Source organism: Salmo trutta, chromosome 18 (assembly GCF_901001165.1).
Source record: "Salmo trutta chromosome 18, fSalTru1.1, whole genome shotgun sequence".
NCBI lineage: Eukaryota > Metazoa > Chordata > Actinopteri > Salmoniformes > Salmonidae > Salmo > Salmo trutta.
The window spans coordinates 5441370-5462152 of NC_042974.1; the positions used below are offsets into that span (position 1 = coordinate 5441370).

Genomic DNA, 20783 nt, shown 5'->3' on the forward strand with positions numbered 1-20783 from the left:
CCTTCCTCTGGGCTCCTCATCAGACATACAGCCTTCCTCTGGGCTCCTCATCAGAAAGACAGCCTTCCTCTGGGCTCCTCATCAGAAAGACAGCCTTCCTCTGGGCTCCTCATCAGACATACAGCCTTCCTCTGGGCTCCTCATCAGACATACAGCCTTCCTCTGGGCTCCTCATCAGACATACATCCTTCCTCTGGGCTCCTCATCAGAAAGACATCCTTCCTCTGGGCTCCTCATCAGACATACAGCCTTCCTTCTACTCCCATTTCTTTCTGGCATGCTGCTCCATATCTCATTCAAATCTCATCTCCACTGCAGAAATTACACACACACACACACACACACACACACACACACACACACACAGAAGGCAGACCGGAAATGTGTCTGTCTGATTAGGAACCCAGAGGAGGATGGAGACAAGGTTCATTAGTTCACTGGCTGAGGAACAGAGCCCTCGGTCTGCCTAAGGAGGGTGTGTGTTTGTGTGTATGTGTGTCTGTCTAAGGATTGCCTGCCTGGTGTTGAAGAATGTGCGATTCAGGCCAAGTCTATTTAGGTATAAAGAGTTCTTCTTTGGCCAATGTGCAGTTCATCTTCACCAGACCATGAGCTGATATGACAGCCATCTGTCTCATCTACAGGATCATGGTGAAAGATGGATTCTGGACAGATGTGTTTTCATGCATTATTTTACAACTAGACTATGATTTGGTGTTCTAAAAGCTAGACACAAGCAATGAACTTCAAATCCTGTTATTTGTAGTACAGGAATGGCTATGATGGGTGTGGATGGATGCTGCCGTGTAAAAACTGTTTCTGAGGAAACGGAGGATGAGCTGCATGTCTGTTGTTGTAGAGATGAACATATCAGCTGTATTTCTGTTGTTTTTGGCAGTAGGAATGGCTGAGGAAGGGCTGAGGAATGGTTGAGGAAGGGCTGAGGAATGGTTGAGGAATGGTTGAGGAATGGTTGAGGAATGGTTGAGGAACGACTGAGGAATGGTTGAGGAATGGTTGAGGAATGGCTGCGGAACAGCTGAGGAATGGCTGAGGAATGGTTGAGGAATGGTTGAGGAATGGCTGAGGAATGGTTGAGGAATGGTTGAGGAATGGTTGAGGAACGACTGAGGAATGGTTGAGGAATGGCTGAGGAATGGTTGAGGAACGACTGAGGAATGGTTGAGGAATGGCAATGGTCAAGAATTGTCTGCTTTGTCTGTAATTGTCTGCTTTGCTGTGGTTTATATCTCTGTCTTGGTCAGGTCATTATTGTGAATGAGAATGTGTTCTCAATTACTTACCTGGTTAAATGAAGGCAAATAAGATGTGTCAATGCTGTGGAGAGGATGGAAGTTGTAATACGAACGCTGTCAAGCACAGAAATACACTGAGTGGAAAAAACATAAAGAACAACACAGACGTGTGTGTGTGTGTGTGTGTGTTTGCGTATGTGGGTATGACTGCATGTCCATCTGTATGTGTGAGTGTGTGCGTGCACGTGTCAGTAAGTATACGTGTGAGTGTGTGTGTGATTCTATCAGAAGGTGTTCATTATGGGATGCCACTCAGAGCTCCTCTCTGGACTAAGACATGTCATTGCCTTGTCTGTAGAGTAGAGCTATAGCTAACTCACATGCTACTATTCTGTGTCCATGTCTAGGACAGCTATTGTAATAACGTGGCTTTTCCTTCCTGCTAAATCAAATGGTTTTTAAGTACCATTTTAACACTGTTTGAATTGCTGATTAAATTAGTATAGATCCATTTGGTACATCTTAAGGAAAATACAAAGAACAATAGAACAAAAACGATATATTGATATCATTATCAGCGCAGTAACAGTCTGCCTCACACAAATCACACAAAATGTCTGCCCCCAAATCAAGTCCCCTCTAATTACAGCTGATCCGTCTCTGCTAGATTCAGGTCTGCCAGGTTAGTGGGCCGATCTCTGTGTCTTAATGTGTATCAGCTGGGAGGAGACAGGTGGTAACTGACAGGACAGGTGTGTCTAATGTGTATCAGCTGGAGGAGACAGGTGTACTGACAGGACAGAGTGTGTCTTAATGTGTATCAGCTGGGAGGAGACAGGTGCACTGACAGGACAGAGTGTGTCTTAATGTGTATCAGCTGGGAGAGACAGGTGTACTGGACAGGACAGAGTGGTGTCTTAATGTGTATCAGCTGGGAGGAGACAGGTGTACTGACAGGACAGTGTGTGTCTTAATGTGTATCAGCTGGGAGGAGACAGGTGCACTGACGGGACAGAGTGTGTCTTAATGTGTATCAGCTGGGAGGAGACAGGTGTACTGACAGGACAGAGTGTGTCTTAATGTGTATCAGCTGGGAGGAGACAGGTGTACTGACAGGACAGAGTGTGTCTTAATGTGTATCAGCTGGGAGGAGACAGGTGTGCTGACAGGACAGAGTGTGTCTTAATGTGTATCAGCTGGGAGGAGACAGGTGTACTGACAGGACAGAGTGTGTCTTAATGTGTATCAGCTGGGAGGAGACAGGTGTGCTGACAGGACAGAGTGTGTCTTAATGTGTATCAGCTGGGAGGAGACAGGTGTGCTTGTGTGCGTGTGTTGCTCTGTCTCTATCCATGGTCCTGAATGCTTCCTTTGCATTCTCTCTGACACTGATGGCTGGTCCCTAAGGACAGACACACTGCCCTGTCCTGAGCAATCACTCTCCAGTGGTAACTAAGCAGTGTGCTTTTAAAGTGTAGTCTCTATCTCTCCAGTGGTCACTAGACAGTGTGCTTTTAATAAAGGGTAGTGTCTATCTACTAGCCATGTTCTGCTCTGTCTGGGTGTCTGTCTCAGAGGTTCACTGTCTGATAATGCAAAGATCAATACATGGACTGACAGATGTCTAATTTGAACACTGCCCTGACCTGTGCAATCACTTTTAGTAGGTACTAGGCAATGCCTCCTTTTAAAAGGCACTAGTATCTACTAGCAAGTAGCCATGTCCTGGTCTGTCACCTTTTAAAGGTTACCAGTATCTAGTAGCCATGTCCTGGTCTGTCCCCTTTTAAAGGTTACCAGTATCTAGTAGCCATGTCCTGGTCTGTCCCCTTTTAAAGGTTACCAGTATCTAGTAGCCATGTCCTGGTCTGTCTCCTTTTAAAGGTTACCAGTATCTAGTAGCCATGTCCTGGTCTGTCCCCTTTTAAAGGTTACCAGTATCTAGTAGCCATGTCCTGGTCTGTCCCCTTTTAAAGGTTACCAGTATCTAGTATCTAGTAGCCATGTCCTGGTCTGTCTCCTTTTAAAGGTTACCAGTATCTAGTACTCATGTCCTGGTCTGTCTCCGTTTAAAGGTTACCAGTATCTAGTATCTAGTAGCCATGTCCTGGTCTGTCCCTTTTTAAAGGTTACCAGTATCTAGTATCTAGTAGCCATGTCCTGGTCTGTCCCCTTTTAAAGGTTACCAGTATCTAGTATCTAGTAGCCATGTCCTGGTCTGTCCCTTTTTAAAGGTTACCAGTATCTAGTATCTAGTAGCCATGTCCTGGTCTGTCCCCTTTTAAAGGTTACCAGTATCTAGTATCTAGTAGCCATGTCCTGGTCTGTCCCCTTTTAAAGGTTACCAGTATCTAGTAGCCATGTCCTGGTCTGTCTCCTTTTAAAGGTTACCAGTATCTAGTATCTAGTAGCCATGTCCTGGTCTGTCCCCTTTTAAAGGTTACCAGTATCTAGTAGCCATGTCCTGGTCTGTCTCCTTTTAAAGGTTACCAGTATCTAGTATCTAGTAGCCATGTCCTGGTCTGTCTCCGTTTAAAGGTTACCAGTATCTAGTATCTAGTAGCCATGTCCTGGTCTGTCCCCTTTTAAAGGTTACCAGTATCTAGTATCTAGTAGCCATGTCCTGGTCTGTCCCCTTTTAAAGGTTACCAGTATCTAGTACTCATGTCCTGGTCTGTCCCCTTTTAAAGGTTACCAGTATCTAGTAGCCATGTCCTGGTCTGTCTCCTTTTAAAGGATACCAGTATCTAGTACTCATGTCCTGGTCTGTCCCCTTTTAAAGGTTACCAGTATCTAGTACTCATGTCCTGGTCTGTCCCTTTTAAAGGTTACCAGTATCTAGTATCTAGTAGCCATGTCCTGGTCTGTCCCCTTTTAAAGGTTACCAGTATCTAGTACTCATGTCCTGGTCTGTCTCCTTTTAAAGGTTACCAGTATCTAGTATCTAGTAGCCATGTCCTGGTCTGTCTCCTTTTAAAGGTTACCAGTATCTAGTATCTAGTAGCCATGTCCTGGTCTGTCTCCTTTTAAAGGTTACCAGTATCTAGTAGCCATGTCCTGGTCTGTCTCCTTTTAAAGGTTACCAGTATCTAGTATCAAGTAACCATGTCCTGGTCTGTCTCCTTTTAAAGGTTACCAGTATCTAGTAGCCATGTCCTGGTCTGTCTCCTTTTAAAGGTTACCAGTATCTAGTAGCCATGTCCTGGTCTGTCCCCTTTTAAAGGTTACCAGTATCTAGTACTCATGTCCTGGTCTGTCCCCTTTTAAAGGTTACCAGTATCTAGTAGCCATGTCCTGGTCTGTCCCCTTTTAAAGGTTACCAGTATCTAGTAGCCATGTCCTGGTCTGTCTCCTTTTAAAGGTTACCAGTATCTAGTATCTAGTAGCCATGTCCTGGTCTGTCCCCTTTTAAAGGTTACCAGTATCTAGTATCCATGTCCTGGTCTGTCCCCTTTTAAAGGTTACCAGTATCTAGTATCTAGTAGCCATGTCCTGGTCTGTCCCCTTTTAAAGGTTACCAGTATCTAGTAGCCATGTCCTGGTCTGTCCCCTTTTAAAGGTTGCCAGTATCTAGTTATTATCACCTCTCACTAGTTAACTGTAATGTTGTCCTCATCTCTCACTAGTTAACTGTAATGTTGTTATCACCTCTCACTAGTTAACTGTAATGTCCTCACCTCTCACTAGTTAACTGTAATGTTGTCCTCACCTCTCACTAGTTAACTGTAATGTTGTCCTTACCTCTCACTAGTTAACTGTAATGTTGTTATCACCTCTCACTAGTTAACTGTGATGTTGTCCTCATCTCTCACTAGTTAACTGTAATGTTGTTATCACCTCTCACTAGTTAACTGTAATGTTGTCCTCACCTCTCACTAGTTAACTGTAATGTTGTTATCACCTCTCGCTAGTTAACTGTAATGTTGTCCTCACCTCTCACTAGTTAACTGTAATGTTGTCCTCACCTCTCGCTAGTTAACTGTAATGTTGTTATCACCTCTCACTAGTTAACTGTAATGTTGTCCTCACCTCTCACTAGTTAACTGTAATGTTATTATCACCTCTCGCTAGTTAACTGTAATGTTGTTATCACCTCTCACTAGTTAACTGTAATGTTGTCCTCATCTCTCACTAGTTAACTGTAATGTTGTTATCACCTCTCACTAGTTAACTGTAATGTTGTCCTCACCTCTCACTAGTTAACTGTAATGTTGTTATCACCTCTCGCTAGTTAACTGTAATGTTGTCCTCACCTCTCACTAGTTAACTGTAATGTTGTCCTCACCTCTCGCTAGTTAACTGTAATGTTGTTATCACCTCTCACTAGTTAACTGTAATGTTGTCCTCACCTCTCACTAGTTAACTGTAATGTTATTATCACCTCTCGCTAGTTAACTGTAATGTTGTTATCACCTCTCACTAGTTAACTGTAATGTTGTCCTCACCTCTCACTAGTTAACTGTAATGTTATTATCACCTCTCACTAGTTAACTGTCTTGTTGTTATCACCTCTCACTAGTTAACTGTAATGTTATTATCACCTCTCACTAGTTTACTGTCTTGTTGTTATCACCTCTCACTAGTTAACTGTAATGTTATTATCACCTCTCACTAGTTTACTGTAATGGTTTTGTCGTCTCTCTAGATCTATCCAGGTGCAGTGGAGCTGATGCAGGTCATCGAGGAATTCATCCACATCGTTGGCCTGGGCATGAAGGACTTCCACAACGCCTATCTGATGACTGGGAACTTGGGTAAGAACCACAGACAGATCTATTCTCACAGCCCACAGGTCTGGGATGGGTTTCCCACAGCCTTGTTTTTCTCCACAACCCAGCCACCCAGCTGGGTGAAGTAACAATTATCAAATCAATGTTTAACGATCAATCGTCCATGTGTGAATAAACAAAATGTTGCTGCTGCTGACTCCCCATGTCAATTCCCCCTCCATCCATCAGTAATCTGGGATAAATGATGCGTGGAGGGGAGGGGAAGGGATGGAGGGAGGGCTTAGCCTAATAAACAACCACTAATCAATTTGTTTATTTAAAACCTAGCTTGTGATAATCTCCTAAGAAAACACTCACGCCCGATGTTCCAATATCAACCATGTCTACAGTGGGTAGAAACCGTGGTCAGGGTGAATCAACCATAGAATGAACCTCAGGTCTCTAGGTCCAGTATTCCAATATAACCTTCCTAACACAGATCTAGGTCCAGTATTCCAATATAACCTTCCTAACACAGATCTAGGTCCAGTATTCTAATAGAACCCTCCTAACACAGATCTAGGTCCAGTATTCTAATAGAACCCTCCTAACACAGATCTAGGTCCAGTATTCCAATAGAACCTTCCTAACACAAATCTAGGTCCACTATTCTAATAGAACCTTCCTAACACAGATCAAGGTCCAGTATTCTAATAGAACCCTCCTAACACAGATCTAGGTCCAGTATTCCAAGAGAACCTTCCTAACACAGATCTAGGTCCAGTATTCCAATGTAACCTTCCTAACACAGATCTAGGTCCAGTATTCCAATAGAACCCTCCTAACACAGATCTTGGTCCAGTATTCCAATATAACCTTCCTGAGACAGATCTAGGTTCAGTATTCTAATATAACCTTCCTAACACAGATCTAGGTCCGTTATTCCAATATAACCTTCCTAACACATATCTAGGTCCAGTATTCCAGTACAACCCTCCTATCACAGATCTAGGTCCAGTATTCCAATATAACCTTCCTAACACAGATCTAGGTCCAGTATTCCAATATAACCTTCCTGAAACATATCTAGGTCCAGTATTCCAATAGAACCCTCCTAACACAGATCTAGGTCCAGTATTCCAATAGAACCCTCCTAACACAGATCTAGGTCCAGTATTCTAATAGAACCCTCCTAAGACAGATCTCGGTCCAGTATTCCAACAGAACCCTCCTAACACATATCTAGGTCCAGTATTCTAATTGAACCGTCATAACGCAGATCTAGGTCCAGTATTCCAATATAACCTTCCTAACACAGATCTAGGTCCAGTATTCCAATAGAACCTTCCTAACACAGATCTAGGTCCACTATTCTAATAGAACCCTCCTGACACAGATCTTGGTCCAGTATTCCAATATAACCCTCCTAACACAGATCTATGTCCAGTATTCCAATAGAACCCTCCTAACACAGATCTAGGTCCAGTATTCCAATAGAACCCTCCTAACAGAGATCTAGGTCCAGTATTCCAATAGAACCCTCCTATCACAGATCTAGGTCCAGTATTTCAATAGAACCTTCCTAACACAGATCTAGGTCCAGTATTCCAATAGAAATAGTGTGGATAGAACCCTCCTAACACAGATCGAGGTCCAGTATTCTAATAGAACCTTCCTAACACAGATCTAGGTCCAGTATTCCAATAGAACCCGCCTAACATAGATCTAGGTCCAGTATTCCAATGTAACCTTCCTAACACAGATCTTGGTCCAGTATTCTAATAGGACCCTCCTAACACAGATCTTGGTCCAGTATACCAAAAGAACCCCCCTAACACAGATCTAGGTCCAGTATTCCAATAGAACCTTCCTATCACAGATCTAGGTCCAGTATTCCAGTATGACCCTCCTATCACAGATCTAGGTCCAGTATTCCAATAGAACCTTCCTAACACAGATCTAGGTCCACTATTCTAATAGAACCCTCCTGACACAAATCTTAGTCCAGTATTCCAATATAACCCTCCTAACACAGATTTAGGTCCAGTATTCCAATAGAACCCTCCTAACTCAGATCTAGGTCCAGTATTCCAATAGAACCCTCCTAACACAGATCTAGGTCCAGTATTCCAATAGAACCTTCCTAACACAGATCTAGGTCCAGTATTCCATTAGAACCCTCCTAATACAGATCTAGGTCCAGTATTCCAATAGAACCTTCCTAACACAGATCTAGGTCCAGTATTCCATTAGAACCCTCCTAATACAGATCTAGGTCCAGTATTCTAATTGAACCCTCCTAACACAGATCTAGGTCCAGTATTCTAATAGAACCCTCCTAACACAGATCTAGGTCCAGTATTCTAATACAACCCTCCTAACACAGTTCTAGGTCCAGTATTCCAATAGAACCCTCCTAACACAGATCTAGGTCCAGTATTCTAATATAACCTTCCAAACACAGATCTAGGTCCATTATTCCAATAGAACCCTCCTAACACAGATCTAGGTCCAGTATTCCAATATTACCCTCCTAACACAGATCTAGGTCCAGTATTCTAATAGAACCTTCCTAACACAGATCTAGGTCCAGTATTCCAATAGAACCCTCCTAACACAGATCTAGGTCCAGTATTCCAATGTAACCTTCCTAACACAGATCTAGGTCCAGTGTTCTAATAGAACCCTCCTAACACAGATCTAGGTCCAGTATTCCAATATTACCCTCCTAACACAGATCTAGGTCCAGTATTCCAATATTACCCTCCTAACACAGATCTAGGTCCAGTATTCTAATAGAACCTTCCTAACACAGATCTAGGTCCAGTACTCCAATAGAAACAGTTTGGATAGAACCCTCCTAACACAGATCGAGGTCCAGTATTCCAATAGAAACATTGTGGATAGAACCCTCCTAACACAGATCGAGGTCCAGTACTCCAATAGAAACAGTTTGAATAGAACCCTCCTAACGCAGATCGAGGTCCAGTACTCCAATAGAAACAGTGTGGATAGTTAGGCTACACACAGCACTCAGATCTCAGAGGGAAGTTGGAATGGAGATTCTCAGCATATTTGGATGATATTGGTTGTATTGGCATCCCAATCATTTTGTAATCTATATATTATGTATTTCTGTGGGGTTGTGAGTCATGTTTAAAGAAACTGTAATTATTTCAGAAGCAGGATATAAAAAATGCACAATACAAAACATCTCCATTGGAGTTCCTCAGATACCTCTCAACAAACCATACTTGATAAAACCTTGATGGGTTCTCATGTTTTAAATCGAGTCATTGTAAACACACTGCACTTCCGTCAACCAAAGCCAAGGCCACGTATAATTACACATACCTGTGGATCCTAATGATACTCATGTTAGAAGAGCTGTGTCCCAAATGGCAACCTATTCCCTTGACGATTCCTTACATAGTGCACTACTTTTGACTAGAGCCCTATGAGCCCTATGAGCGCTGTTCAAAAGTAGTGCATTATTTAGAGAATATGGTGCCATTTGGGACGCAGTCACTTGAAACATGAAGAAAAAGGGGGCCCTAGAAAGTCAGGATGAATGATAACCTCACCAGAGACTCTTTGTGAAGAAAGAAAATGGTCTCTTAATTATGGTTCCTCCTAAGTGCGTCTCAGATGCCCTTGTGCGTGTCCTGAGTAGCACCCTATTCCTTGTGTAGTGCACTACTTTTTACCAGGGCCCATAGGGTATCCCATTGGGCTCTGGTCAAATGTAGTAACTTGTATAGAAGATAGGGTGCCATTTGGGACACAGACCTTATGTGGAAGAAGCATTTATACACACTAAAGCAAACCAAGCATTCCTTTAAAATCTCACCCACTTTTATGCTACTTTTATCTTAAATACGTCTTTCCCTGACAGAAACAGAAAGACATTCATATCACAGAGTCTATCCCTGACATAAATACTTTCTCTTCACAAAATGTTGTAAAAGCTGAAAGAACAAACTGTATGTTACGTGAATAGACTGATGGATTTCACTTTCAGTGTCTTCTGGTTAAAATAATACAGAGTTCCTAATGGATATTGACGCAGATAGACAGAATGAACGGATATATAGCAATCTCTGACTGTTGTTTACATATGAGATGTCAGAGATATTAGAGTCATCTCCTTCAATCTGCTTCCAAGTCGAAGAAAACCAACAGTCATTTTGATTTACATCTTTTGGCATACATTTTACCAGGACCACAGAGTACACCTAAAAGAGGAAACTAACTAACTCCTATGTTTTGGTCCTGACCACTGTCCTTGGTCCTGACCGCTGTCCTCGGTCCTGACCACTCTTCTCGATCGTGACCGCTGTCCTCGGTCCTGACCGCTGTCCTCGGTCCTGACCGCTGTCCTCGGTCCTGACCGCTGTCCTCGGACCTGACCACTGCTTGGTTACTGCTTCTTTAATCCTTACTTTCAGGCTGCAGTGCTACCAGAATACACTACACACACACACACACACACAGACACAGAGAGAGAGAAAGAGAGAGACAGAGCGAGAGAGAGAGAGAGAGAGAGAGAGAGAGAGAGAGAGAGAGCGACACACACACTACACAGATTGCTTACATCTTGTTGAATAATGTAGCAGCAGTCTCAGTGGTATTTCATTTCCCAGTCAACCACAAACCTACACTACCTTCCTGTCTGGAAGGAAGAATAGAACTATGATCATTATTTATTCATGCAAATTAATACACTTCTGTATTGCGGCGGTTTAGGCACCTCTTGTGGAGACATTCATCCAGAGCTGTGTACAAATATTATTTGAAACCATTTCAAAAACTTTTACGCGTCTTGATTGAACTCATCTGGTGAATGGAGCCAGTACAATAGTCACACAAGTTCAAACCCCGCCCATTTGGCATTCCACACCAGCTTAGCAAACGCTGTTTTTATTTGAAAGATTTCAAATAGTATTTAAACCCAGGTGTGAATTATTCTTTACTGGACTTTACAATGTGGCTAACGTATAACCCAATTATTACACTGTAAACACAGCCACTGGTAACAGACGTTATTTACAATGTGGCTAACGTATAACCCAATTATTACACTGTAAACACACCCACTGGTAACAGACGTCATTTACAATGTGGCTAACGTATAACCCAATTATTACACTGTAAACACAGCCACTGGTAACAGACGTCATTTACAATGTGGCTAACGTATAACCCAATTATTACACTGTAAACACACCCACTGGTAACAGACGTCATTTACAATGTGGCTAACGTATAACCCAATTATTACACTGTAAACACACCCACTGGTAACAGACGTCATTTACAATGTGGCTAACGTATAACCCAATTATTACACTGTAAACACAGCCACTGGTAACAGACGTCATTTACAATGTGGCTAACGTATAACCCAATTATTACACTGTAAACACAGCCACTGGTAACAGACGTCATTTACAATGTGGCTAACGTATAACCCAATTATTAATCTGTAAACACAGCCACTGGTAACAGACGTCATTTCAACGTCTAGTTTTGATTTACATTTGGTTGAGTTGTCAACTAACTTGAATTCAATGTGGAATCAACAAAACATTTTTCCATGTCCTTGGTTTTAAGTTAAAAGTTTGGTGAAAAAAGACAAATAGTCAGGTTAGATACTGGTCTAATTATGTATTCGGGAGATACAGGATATATTCCCCACAAACGATGCAACGTAGCATTCATTAAGAGACCATTATAATACATTATAATCTTCTCTCCACTTGGTGAATTAAGTTAATGGACATGTCCAAAGAGGGTTGAAATGCCTCTGGCTGCATACCAAATAGTACACTTTCCCTTTATAGAGCTCTGGTCATAAGAAGTGCACTATATAATGAATCGGAGGGCCATTTGGGATGGAGGCAATGCTAATGGCAGGCATTAGCCTCTTCTCTGATTGAGTTGCAGGCTATGCTAATGAGAGGCATTAGCCTCTTCTCTAATTGGGATGCAGGCAATGCTAATGTTAGGCATTAGCCTCTTCTCTGATTGGGATGCAGGCTATGCTAATGGCGGGCATTCACCTCTTCTCTGATTGGGATGCAGGCTATGCTAATAGCAGGCATTAGCCTCTTCTCTGATTGGGATGCAGGCTATGCTAATAGCAGGCATTAGCCTCTTCTCTGATTGGGATGCAGGCTATGCTAATGGAAGGCATTCGCCTCTTCTCTGATTGGGATGCAGGCTATGCTAATAGCAGGCATTAGCCTCTTCTCTGATTGGGATGCAGGCTATGCTAATAGCAGGCATTAGCCTCTTCTCTGATTGGGATGCAGGCTATGCTAATGGCGGGCATTTGCCTCTTCTCTGATTGGGATGCAGTCTATGCTAATGGAAGGCATTCACTTCTTCTCTGATTGGGATGCAGGCAATGCTAATGGTAGGCATTCGCCTCTTCTCTGATTGGGATGCAGGCTATGCTAATAGCAGGCATTAGCCTCTTCTCTGATTGGGATGCAGTCTATGCTAATGGAAGGCATTCACCTCTTCTCTGATTGGGATGCAGGCAATGCTAATGGTAGGCATTCCCCTCTTCTCTGATTGGGATGCAGGCTATGCTAACGGAAGGCATTCGCCTCTTCTCTGAAACCCATTCAGGATTTAAAGAAAGGGTATTTTGTGCTGTTCTTCTCAGTTATTTTACACAGTCTAATTTGGCATGAATATATTACTAACTCCATTTTCAATTTATACACATTTTTAACATTTATGATAATATGTATAAGCATCTATTAGGGCTTATTTATGAAAGCTGTTATAAAATAGAATCGTCTCCCGCTGCCACATTGTGAAGATATTAGTAAATATACGATTGGTCAAATTGAAAAGCTCTACAGCCACACCCACAAGCCAAATAATCTCATCAACTGTTTCAGTCGAGTCACAAAACATTCTTCCTCCCGAGTCCTGGTGAAACAACAACCAAATAAAACCAACAAGAAATATTGATTTGGGCATCGCTCCATCTTGGCACCAACATTATATTTATTGGAGCGAATTACAACACAGCAGCTTGCTTGTTGTTGGCTAGTTCACTTTGATTAAAGAAATGAAAAGTTTACTGCATCCCAAACGGCACCCTGTCCCCTATACAGTGCACTTATTTTGGCCAGAGCCCTATGGGGCCCTGGTCAATAGCTGTGCACTACATAGGGAATAGGGTGCCTTTTGGGACGTAGCCGTAGTGTTGCTGATACACTGCCGGTGTTAGCCAAGTGGTGAGCCAAGCAAGCATGAATCTGGCTGGATAAGGTATAGCTGCATCGTTTCAGATGTAATTTATAGCAGCCTCCTGACACAGGGATAAATACTCTGCTGTCACCACACACCCATCCTCTACCCTCTTCCTCTTTTAGTCAAATAACCTTGATTGCAAAAAGCTCTCAACTTCACCGGGTAGATTTTCTTTCCCTCACAATCCGACTGAACATGTGCTGCATCTGTAACTTGAGATGTGTAAAACAAGCACATCTTACCAGAAGCACAATACTTTACATAGACATTGTCTAACTTGATGTTAAATTGATTCAGAACATGTATTGTCAAGAATGATGATGCGGAAGCTAACGTAGTGGATTCACTGACTCTTGTCTTCTACCTTTATGTCACCAGATGACAATGTAACCTATCTATGGTATTCACATACAGATGTAGGATCTTAATTTGATCGCAGGAAATGCTGATGAACTTTGTGATTTACATACATTTACTGACAACCCACGCTAACACACATTTATTATCACGTTTCAGGTAAGATCCAAATGCAGACTTTGTTGAAGTAACAATGTTTATTACAGCAACAGGGGCAGGCAAACGACAAGTCAAGGCAGGCAGAGGTCAATAATCCAGAGTAGTGGTGCAAAGGTACAGATCGGCAGGAAGGCTCAGGGTCAGGGGCAGGCAGAGTGGTCAGGCAGGCGGGCTCAGAGTCATGACAGGCAAGGGTCAAAACCAGGAGGGCGAGAAAAAGAGAAACTGGGGAAAAGCAGGCGCTGAGACAAAACGCTGGTTGACTTGACAAACAAGACAAACTGACAAACTGGACAAACAGAGAACACAGGTATAAATACACAGGGGATAATGGGGAAGCTGGGCGACACCTGGAGGGGGTGTAGACCATCACAAAGACAGGTGAAACAGATTAAGGCCTGACAGTTATATTAACAGTATCACATTTTTTATGTATATTACTTTTGGCCAGCGAATCGCTTAACACCTAGCAAGTGACATTATGGACTAAACATTAAAATCCTGTTGCTGCAGGATTATTTTGTTGTGACAATACTGGACAAAATAAGATCCTACATCTGTATGATGGTGTACAGTGGTTTGTGTGGATCCATTTGATAGACAGGAGGGTTTTTCTCAAAGACAATATTCAATTCAGTTTATTTATTAATCTTTTCTCAGAAGCGTTCTGGAGACCAAAATGATTGCTTTATTTCTTCCTGCCTGGCCCATCCATGGTGTGTAGAGCCCTGTTTATTTAGACTGTTACCGGGTAGCATCCTGAAAGGGCCTTTTCTTCTGCTCCCCTGCTGGGACTCACAATGGGACCTAGTCTAAAGCTGTCACGCCACCACGGTGTGTGTGTGTCTCTCAATGCGACCTGTGACTAATACTGTCAACCCATTGTGGCTTCACTCAACATCTGGTGCTCTGAACCTCCACTCTCTGTGACTGGCATGTCCCATGGTGCTCTGTGATTCCATGCCCGCTGTCGCTCTGATGATACTGCTGACACACAGACACATACTCACACATTCTCTCTCTCTCTCTCTCACTCTCCTCCCTTCCACACTGTCACACACTAACACACTCCTACAGTCCGTGGAGTTTTGCCAAACTTCCAATTACATTAGAGAGACAAGGAACAATGGTGCTCTGCAGGCTTAGCCTCATCTTCCCCAGACTGAAGGACAACCATGCTGTAGTACCATCAGACTGTAGAACCATCAGGCTGTAGAACCACCATGCTCTAGTACCATCAGACTGTAGTACCACCATGTTGTAGTACCATCAGACTGTAGTACCATCAGACTGTAGTACCATCAGATTGTAGTACCATCAGACTGTAGTACCATCAGACTGTAGAACCACCATGCTGTACTACCATCAGACTGTAGTACAATCAGACTGTAGAACCACCATTTTGTGGTACCATCAGACTGTAGTACCATCAGAATGTAGTACCATCAGACTGTAGTACCACCAAGCTGTATTACCATGAGATTGTAGTACAATCAGACTGTAGTACCCTCAGACTGTAGAACAACCATGCTGTAGTGCCATCAGACTGTAGTACCATCAGACTGTAGTACCATCAGACTGTAAAACCACCAGAGTGTAGTACCATCAGACTGTAGTACCATCAGATTATAATACCGTCAGACTGTAGTACCGTCAGACTGTAGTACCATCAGACTGTAGTACCATAAGAATGTAGTAACATCAGACTGTAGTACCATCAGACTTTAGTACCATCAGAGTGTAATACCATCAGACTGTAGTACCATCAGGCTGTAGAACCATCAGACTGTAGTACCATCAGACTGTAAAGCCATCAGACTATAGTACCATCAGACTGTAAAACCACCAGACTGTAGTACCATCAGACTGTAGTACCATCAGACTGTAGTACCATCAGACTGTAGTACCACCGGACTGTAGTACCATCAGACTGTAGTACCATCAGACTGTAGTACCACCAGACTGTAATACCATCAGACTGTAATACCATCAGACTGTAGTACCATCAGACTGTAGTACCATCAGACTGTAATACCACCAGACTGTAGTACCATCAGACTGTAATACCATCAGACTGTAGTACCACCAGACTGTAGTACCATCAGACTGTAGTACCATCAGACTGTAGTACCACCAGACTGTAGAACCATCAGACTGTTGTACCACCAGACTGTAATACCACTGGGCTGTAGTACCATCCAGACTGTCATCAACCCCCTGGTGTAGGGTTAGGACTGGGGCTTGAACCATGTCATCAACCCCCTGGTGTAGGGTTAGGACTGGGGCTTGAACCATGTCATCAACCCCCTGGTGTAGGGTTAGGACTGGGGCTTGAACCATGTCATCAACCCCCTGGTGTAGGGTTAGGAAGGGGGCTTGAACCATGTCATCAACCCCCTGGTGTGGGGTTAGGACTGGGGCTTGAACCATGTCATCAACCCCCTGGTGTAGGGTTAGGAAGGGGGCTTGAACCATGTCATCAACCCCCTGGTGTAGGGTTAGGAAGGGGGCTTGAACCATGTCATCAACCCCCTGGTGTAGGGTTAGGACTGGGGCTTGAACCATGTCATCAACCCCCTGGTGTAGGGTTAGGACTGGGGCTTGAACCATGTCATCAACCCCCTGGTGTAGGGTTAGGACTTGGGCTTGAACCATGTCATCAACCCCCTGGTGTAGGGTTAGGAAGGGGGCTTGAACCATGTCATCAACCCCCTGGTGTAGGGTTAGGAAGGGGGCCTGAACCATGTCATCAACCCCCTGGTGTAGGGTTAGGACTGGGGCTTGAACCATGTCATCAACCCCCTGGTGTAGGGTTAGGAAGGGGGCTTGAACCATGTCATCAACCCCCTGGTGTAGGGTTAGGACTGGGGCTTGAACCATGTCATCAACCCCCTGGTGTAGGGTTAGAACTGGGGCTTCAACCATGTCATCAACCCCCTGGTGTAGGGTTAGGACTGGGGCTTGAACCATGTCATCAACCCCCTGGTGTAGGGTTAGAACTGGGGCTTGAACCATGTCATCAACCCCCTGGTGTAGGGTTAGGACTGGGGCTTGAACCATGTCATCAACCCCCTGGTGTAGGGTTAGGACTGGGGCTTGAACCATGTCACCAACCCCCTGGTGTAGGGTTAGGACTGGGGCTTCAACCATGTCATCAACCCCCTGGTGTAGGGTTAGGACTGGGGCTTGAACCATGTCATCAACCCCCTGGTGTAGGGTTAGGACTGGGGCTTGAACCATGTCATCAACCCCCTGGTGTAGGGTTAGGACTGGGGCTTGAACCATGTCATCAACCCCCTGGTGTAGGGTTAGGAAGGGGGCTTGAACCATGTCATCAACCCCCCTGGTGTAGGGTTAGGACTGGGGCTTGAACCATGTCATCAACCCCCTGGTGTAGGGTTAGGACTGGGGCTTGAACCATGTCATCAACCCCCTGGTGTAGGGTTAGGACTGGGGCTTGAACCATGTCATCAACCCGCTGGTGTAGGGTTAGGAAGGGGGCTTGAACCATGTCATCAACCCCCTGGTGTGGGATTAGGACTGGGGCTTGAACCATGTCATCAAACCCCTGGTGGAGGGTTAGGAAGGGGGCTTGAACCATGTCATCAACCCCCTGGTGTAGGGTTAGGAAGGGGGCTTGAACCATGTCATCAACCCCCTGGTGTAGGGTTAGGACTGGGGCTTGAACCATGTCATCAACCCCCTGGTGTAGGGTTAGGACTGGGGCTTGAACCATGTCATCAACCCCCTGGTGTAGGGTTAGGACTGGGGCTTGAACCATGTCATCAACCCCATGGTGTAGGGTTAGGACTGGGGCTTGAACCATGTCATCAACCCCCTGGTGTAGGGTTAGGACTGGGGCTTGGACCATGTCACCAACCCCCTGGTGTAGGGTTAGGACTGGGGCTTGAACCATGTCATCAACCCCCTGGTGTAGGGTTAGGACTGGGGCTTGAACCATGTCATCAACCCCCTGGTGTAGGGTTAGGACTGGGGCTTGAACCATGTCATCAACCCCCTGGTGTAGGGTTAGGACGGGGGCTTGAACCATGTCATCAACCCCCTGGTGTAGGGTTAGGACTGGGGCTTCAACCATGTCATCAACCCCCTGGTGTAGGGTTAGGACTGGAGCTTGAACCATGTCATCAACCCCCTGGTGAAGGGTTAGGACTGGGGCTTGAACCATGTCATCAACTCCCTGGTGTAGGGTTAGGACTGGGGCTTGAACCATGTCATCAACCCCCTGGTGTAGGGTTAGGACTGGGGCTTGAGCCATGTCATCAACCCCCTGGTGTAGGGTTAGGACTGGGGCTTGAACCATGTCATCAACCCCCTGGTGTAGGGTTAGGACTGGGGCTTGAACCATGTCATCAACCCCCTGGTGTAGGGTTAGGACTGGGGCTTGAACCATGTCATCAACCCCCTGGTGTAGGGTTAGGAAGGGGGCTTGAACCCTGTCATCAATCCCCTGGTGTAGGGTTAGGACTGGGGCTTGAACCATGTCATCAACCCCCTGGTGTAGGGTTAGAACTGGGGCTTGAACCATGTCATCAACCCCCTGGTGTAGGGTTAGGACTGGGGCTTGAACCATGTCATCAACCCCCTGGTGTAGGGTTAGGACTGGGGCTTGAACCATGTCATCAACCCCCTGGTGTAGGGTTAGGACTGGGGCTTGAACCATGTCATCAACCCCCTGGTGTAGGGTTAGGACTGGGGCTTGAACCATGTCATCAACCCCCTGGTGTAGGGTTAGGACTGGGGCTTCAACCATGTCATCAACCCCCTGGTGTAGGGTTAGGACTGGGGCTTGAACCATGTCATCAACCCCCTGGTGTAGGGTTAGGACTGGGGCTTGAACCATGTCATCAACCCCCTGGTGTAGGGTTAGGACTGGGGCTTGAACCATGTCATCAACCCCCTGGTGTAGGGTTAGGAAGGGGGCTTGAACCATGTCATCAACCCCCTGGTGTAGGGTTAGGACTGGGGCTTCAACCATGTCATCAACCCCCTGGTGTAGGGTTAGGACTGGAGCTTGAACCATGTCATCAATCCCCTGGTGAAGGGTTAGGACTGGGGCTTGAACCATGTCATCAACTCCCTGGTGTAGGGTTAGGACTGGGGCTTGAACCATGTCATCAACCCCCTGGTGTAGGGTTAGGACTGGGGCTTGAGCCATGTCATCAACCCCCTGGTGTAGGGTTAGGACTGGGGCTTGAACCATGTCATCAACCCCCTGGTGTAGGGTTAGGAAGGGGGCTTGGACCATGTCATCAACCCCCTGGTGTAGGGTTAGGACTGGGGCTTGAACCATGTCATCAACCCCCTGGTGTAGGGTTAGGACTGGGGCTTGAACCATGTCATCAACCCCCTGGTGTAGGGTTAGGACTGGGGCTTGAACCATGTCATCAACCCCCTGGTGTAGGGTTAGGACCGTTAGCTCTTTAGGATGGCAGAGATGCAGCATAATGATAACTAGGTGTTGACATAGATTACCTCTCCAGCTTTGGTCAATTTTAAATCTGATCTTTGATTTTGGTGTGTCAGTGTTGCACAGTCTACATTCATGTCTGAGTGTTGTACAGTCTACATTCATGCCTAAGTGTTGTGCAGTCTACAGTCATGTCTGAGTGTTGTGCAGTCTACATTCATGTCTGAGTGTTGTACAGTCTACAGTCATGTCTGAGTGTTGTACAGTCTACAGTCATGTCTGAGTGTTGTACAGTCTACAGTCATGTCTGAGTGTTGTACAGTCTACAGTCATGTCTGAGTGTTGTACAGTCTACAGTCATGTCTGAGTGTTGTACAGTCTACAGTCATGTCTGAGTGTTGTGCAGTCTACAGTCATGTGTGAGTGTTGTACAGTCTACAGTCATGTCTGAGTGTTGTACAGTCTACAGTCATGTGTGAGTGTTGTACAGTCTACAGTCATGTCTGAGTGTTGTACAGTCTACAGTCATGTCTGAGTGTTGTACAGTCTACAGTCATGTCTGAGTGTTGTACAGTCTACAGTCATGTGTGAGTGTTGTGCAGTCTACAGTCATGTCTGAGTGTTGTACAGTCTACAGTCATGTCTGAGTGTTGTACAGTCTACAGTCATGTCTGAGTGTTGTACAGTCTACAGTCATGTCTGAGTGTTGTACAGTCTACAGTCATGTCTGAGTGTTGTGCAGTCTACAGTCATGTCTGAGTGTTGTGCAGTCTACAGTCATGTGTGAAAGCTTTTGATATGATTTTATTCAGCCTCTGTTGGAGGACAATGTAAGTAGATTATAAAATCTTATTTTGGTTAGAAATGTATTCATTCTTTATTATGAAAATGAACATAGTTTGGGTGTGATGCCTTCCTTCATGGTTTGAAATGCTTTTCAGCCAAATAAACAATGTATGGGATAAGTTTGGCTTTAGACAGAGAGGATAACGCTCAATCTTAACACAACACTGGTAACTATTACACATTATTTTATACACTGGCAAAAGTGTTTTGCATCCCAAATGGCACCCTGTTCCCTATTTATTGCACTACTTTTAGCTAAAGCACTATCAGTGCCATTTGAGACAGAGACAATATCTTACCTGATTGCTGGAGCCTGAAAGTGGATTGGAAACGGAGTGGCAGAGAAGCTGTCATTGCAGGGAAGTTTATATACACAGACTCCAACATTAAAGTCAGACTCCACCATTAAAGTCAGACTCCACCATTAAAGTCAGACTCCACCATTAAAGTCAGACTCCACCATTAAGTCAGACTCCTCAATTAAAGTCAGACTCTACTATTAAAGTCAGACTCCACCATTAAAGTCAGACTCCACCATTAAAGTCAGACTCCACCATTAAAGTCAGACTCCACCATTAAAGTCAGACTCCTCAATTAAAGTCAGACTCTACTATTAAAGTCAGACTCCACCATTAAAGTCAGACTCCACCATTAAAGTCAGACTCCACCATTAAAGTCAGACTCCACCATTAAAGTCAGACTCTACTATTAAAGTCAGACTCCAACATTAAAGTCAGACTCCAACATTAAAGTCAG

The 20783-nt window shown here is 44.6% G+C and overlaps 1 protein-coding gene across 1 annotated transcript in view; it reads left to right on the top strand.

The window, feature by feature from the left end:
- The window catches only part of adgrb3 (adhesion G protein-coupled receptor B3), a gene marked incomplete in the record, with an annotated part of 281919 nt that overhangs the window by 87343 nt on the left and 173793 nt on the right, over nt 1-20783 (top strand). Inside the window, 1 exon segment of the mRNA XM_029697579.1 lies at nt 5902-6010. Coding sequence (XP_029553439.1) covers nt 5902-6010 — 109 coding nt within the window.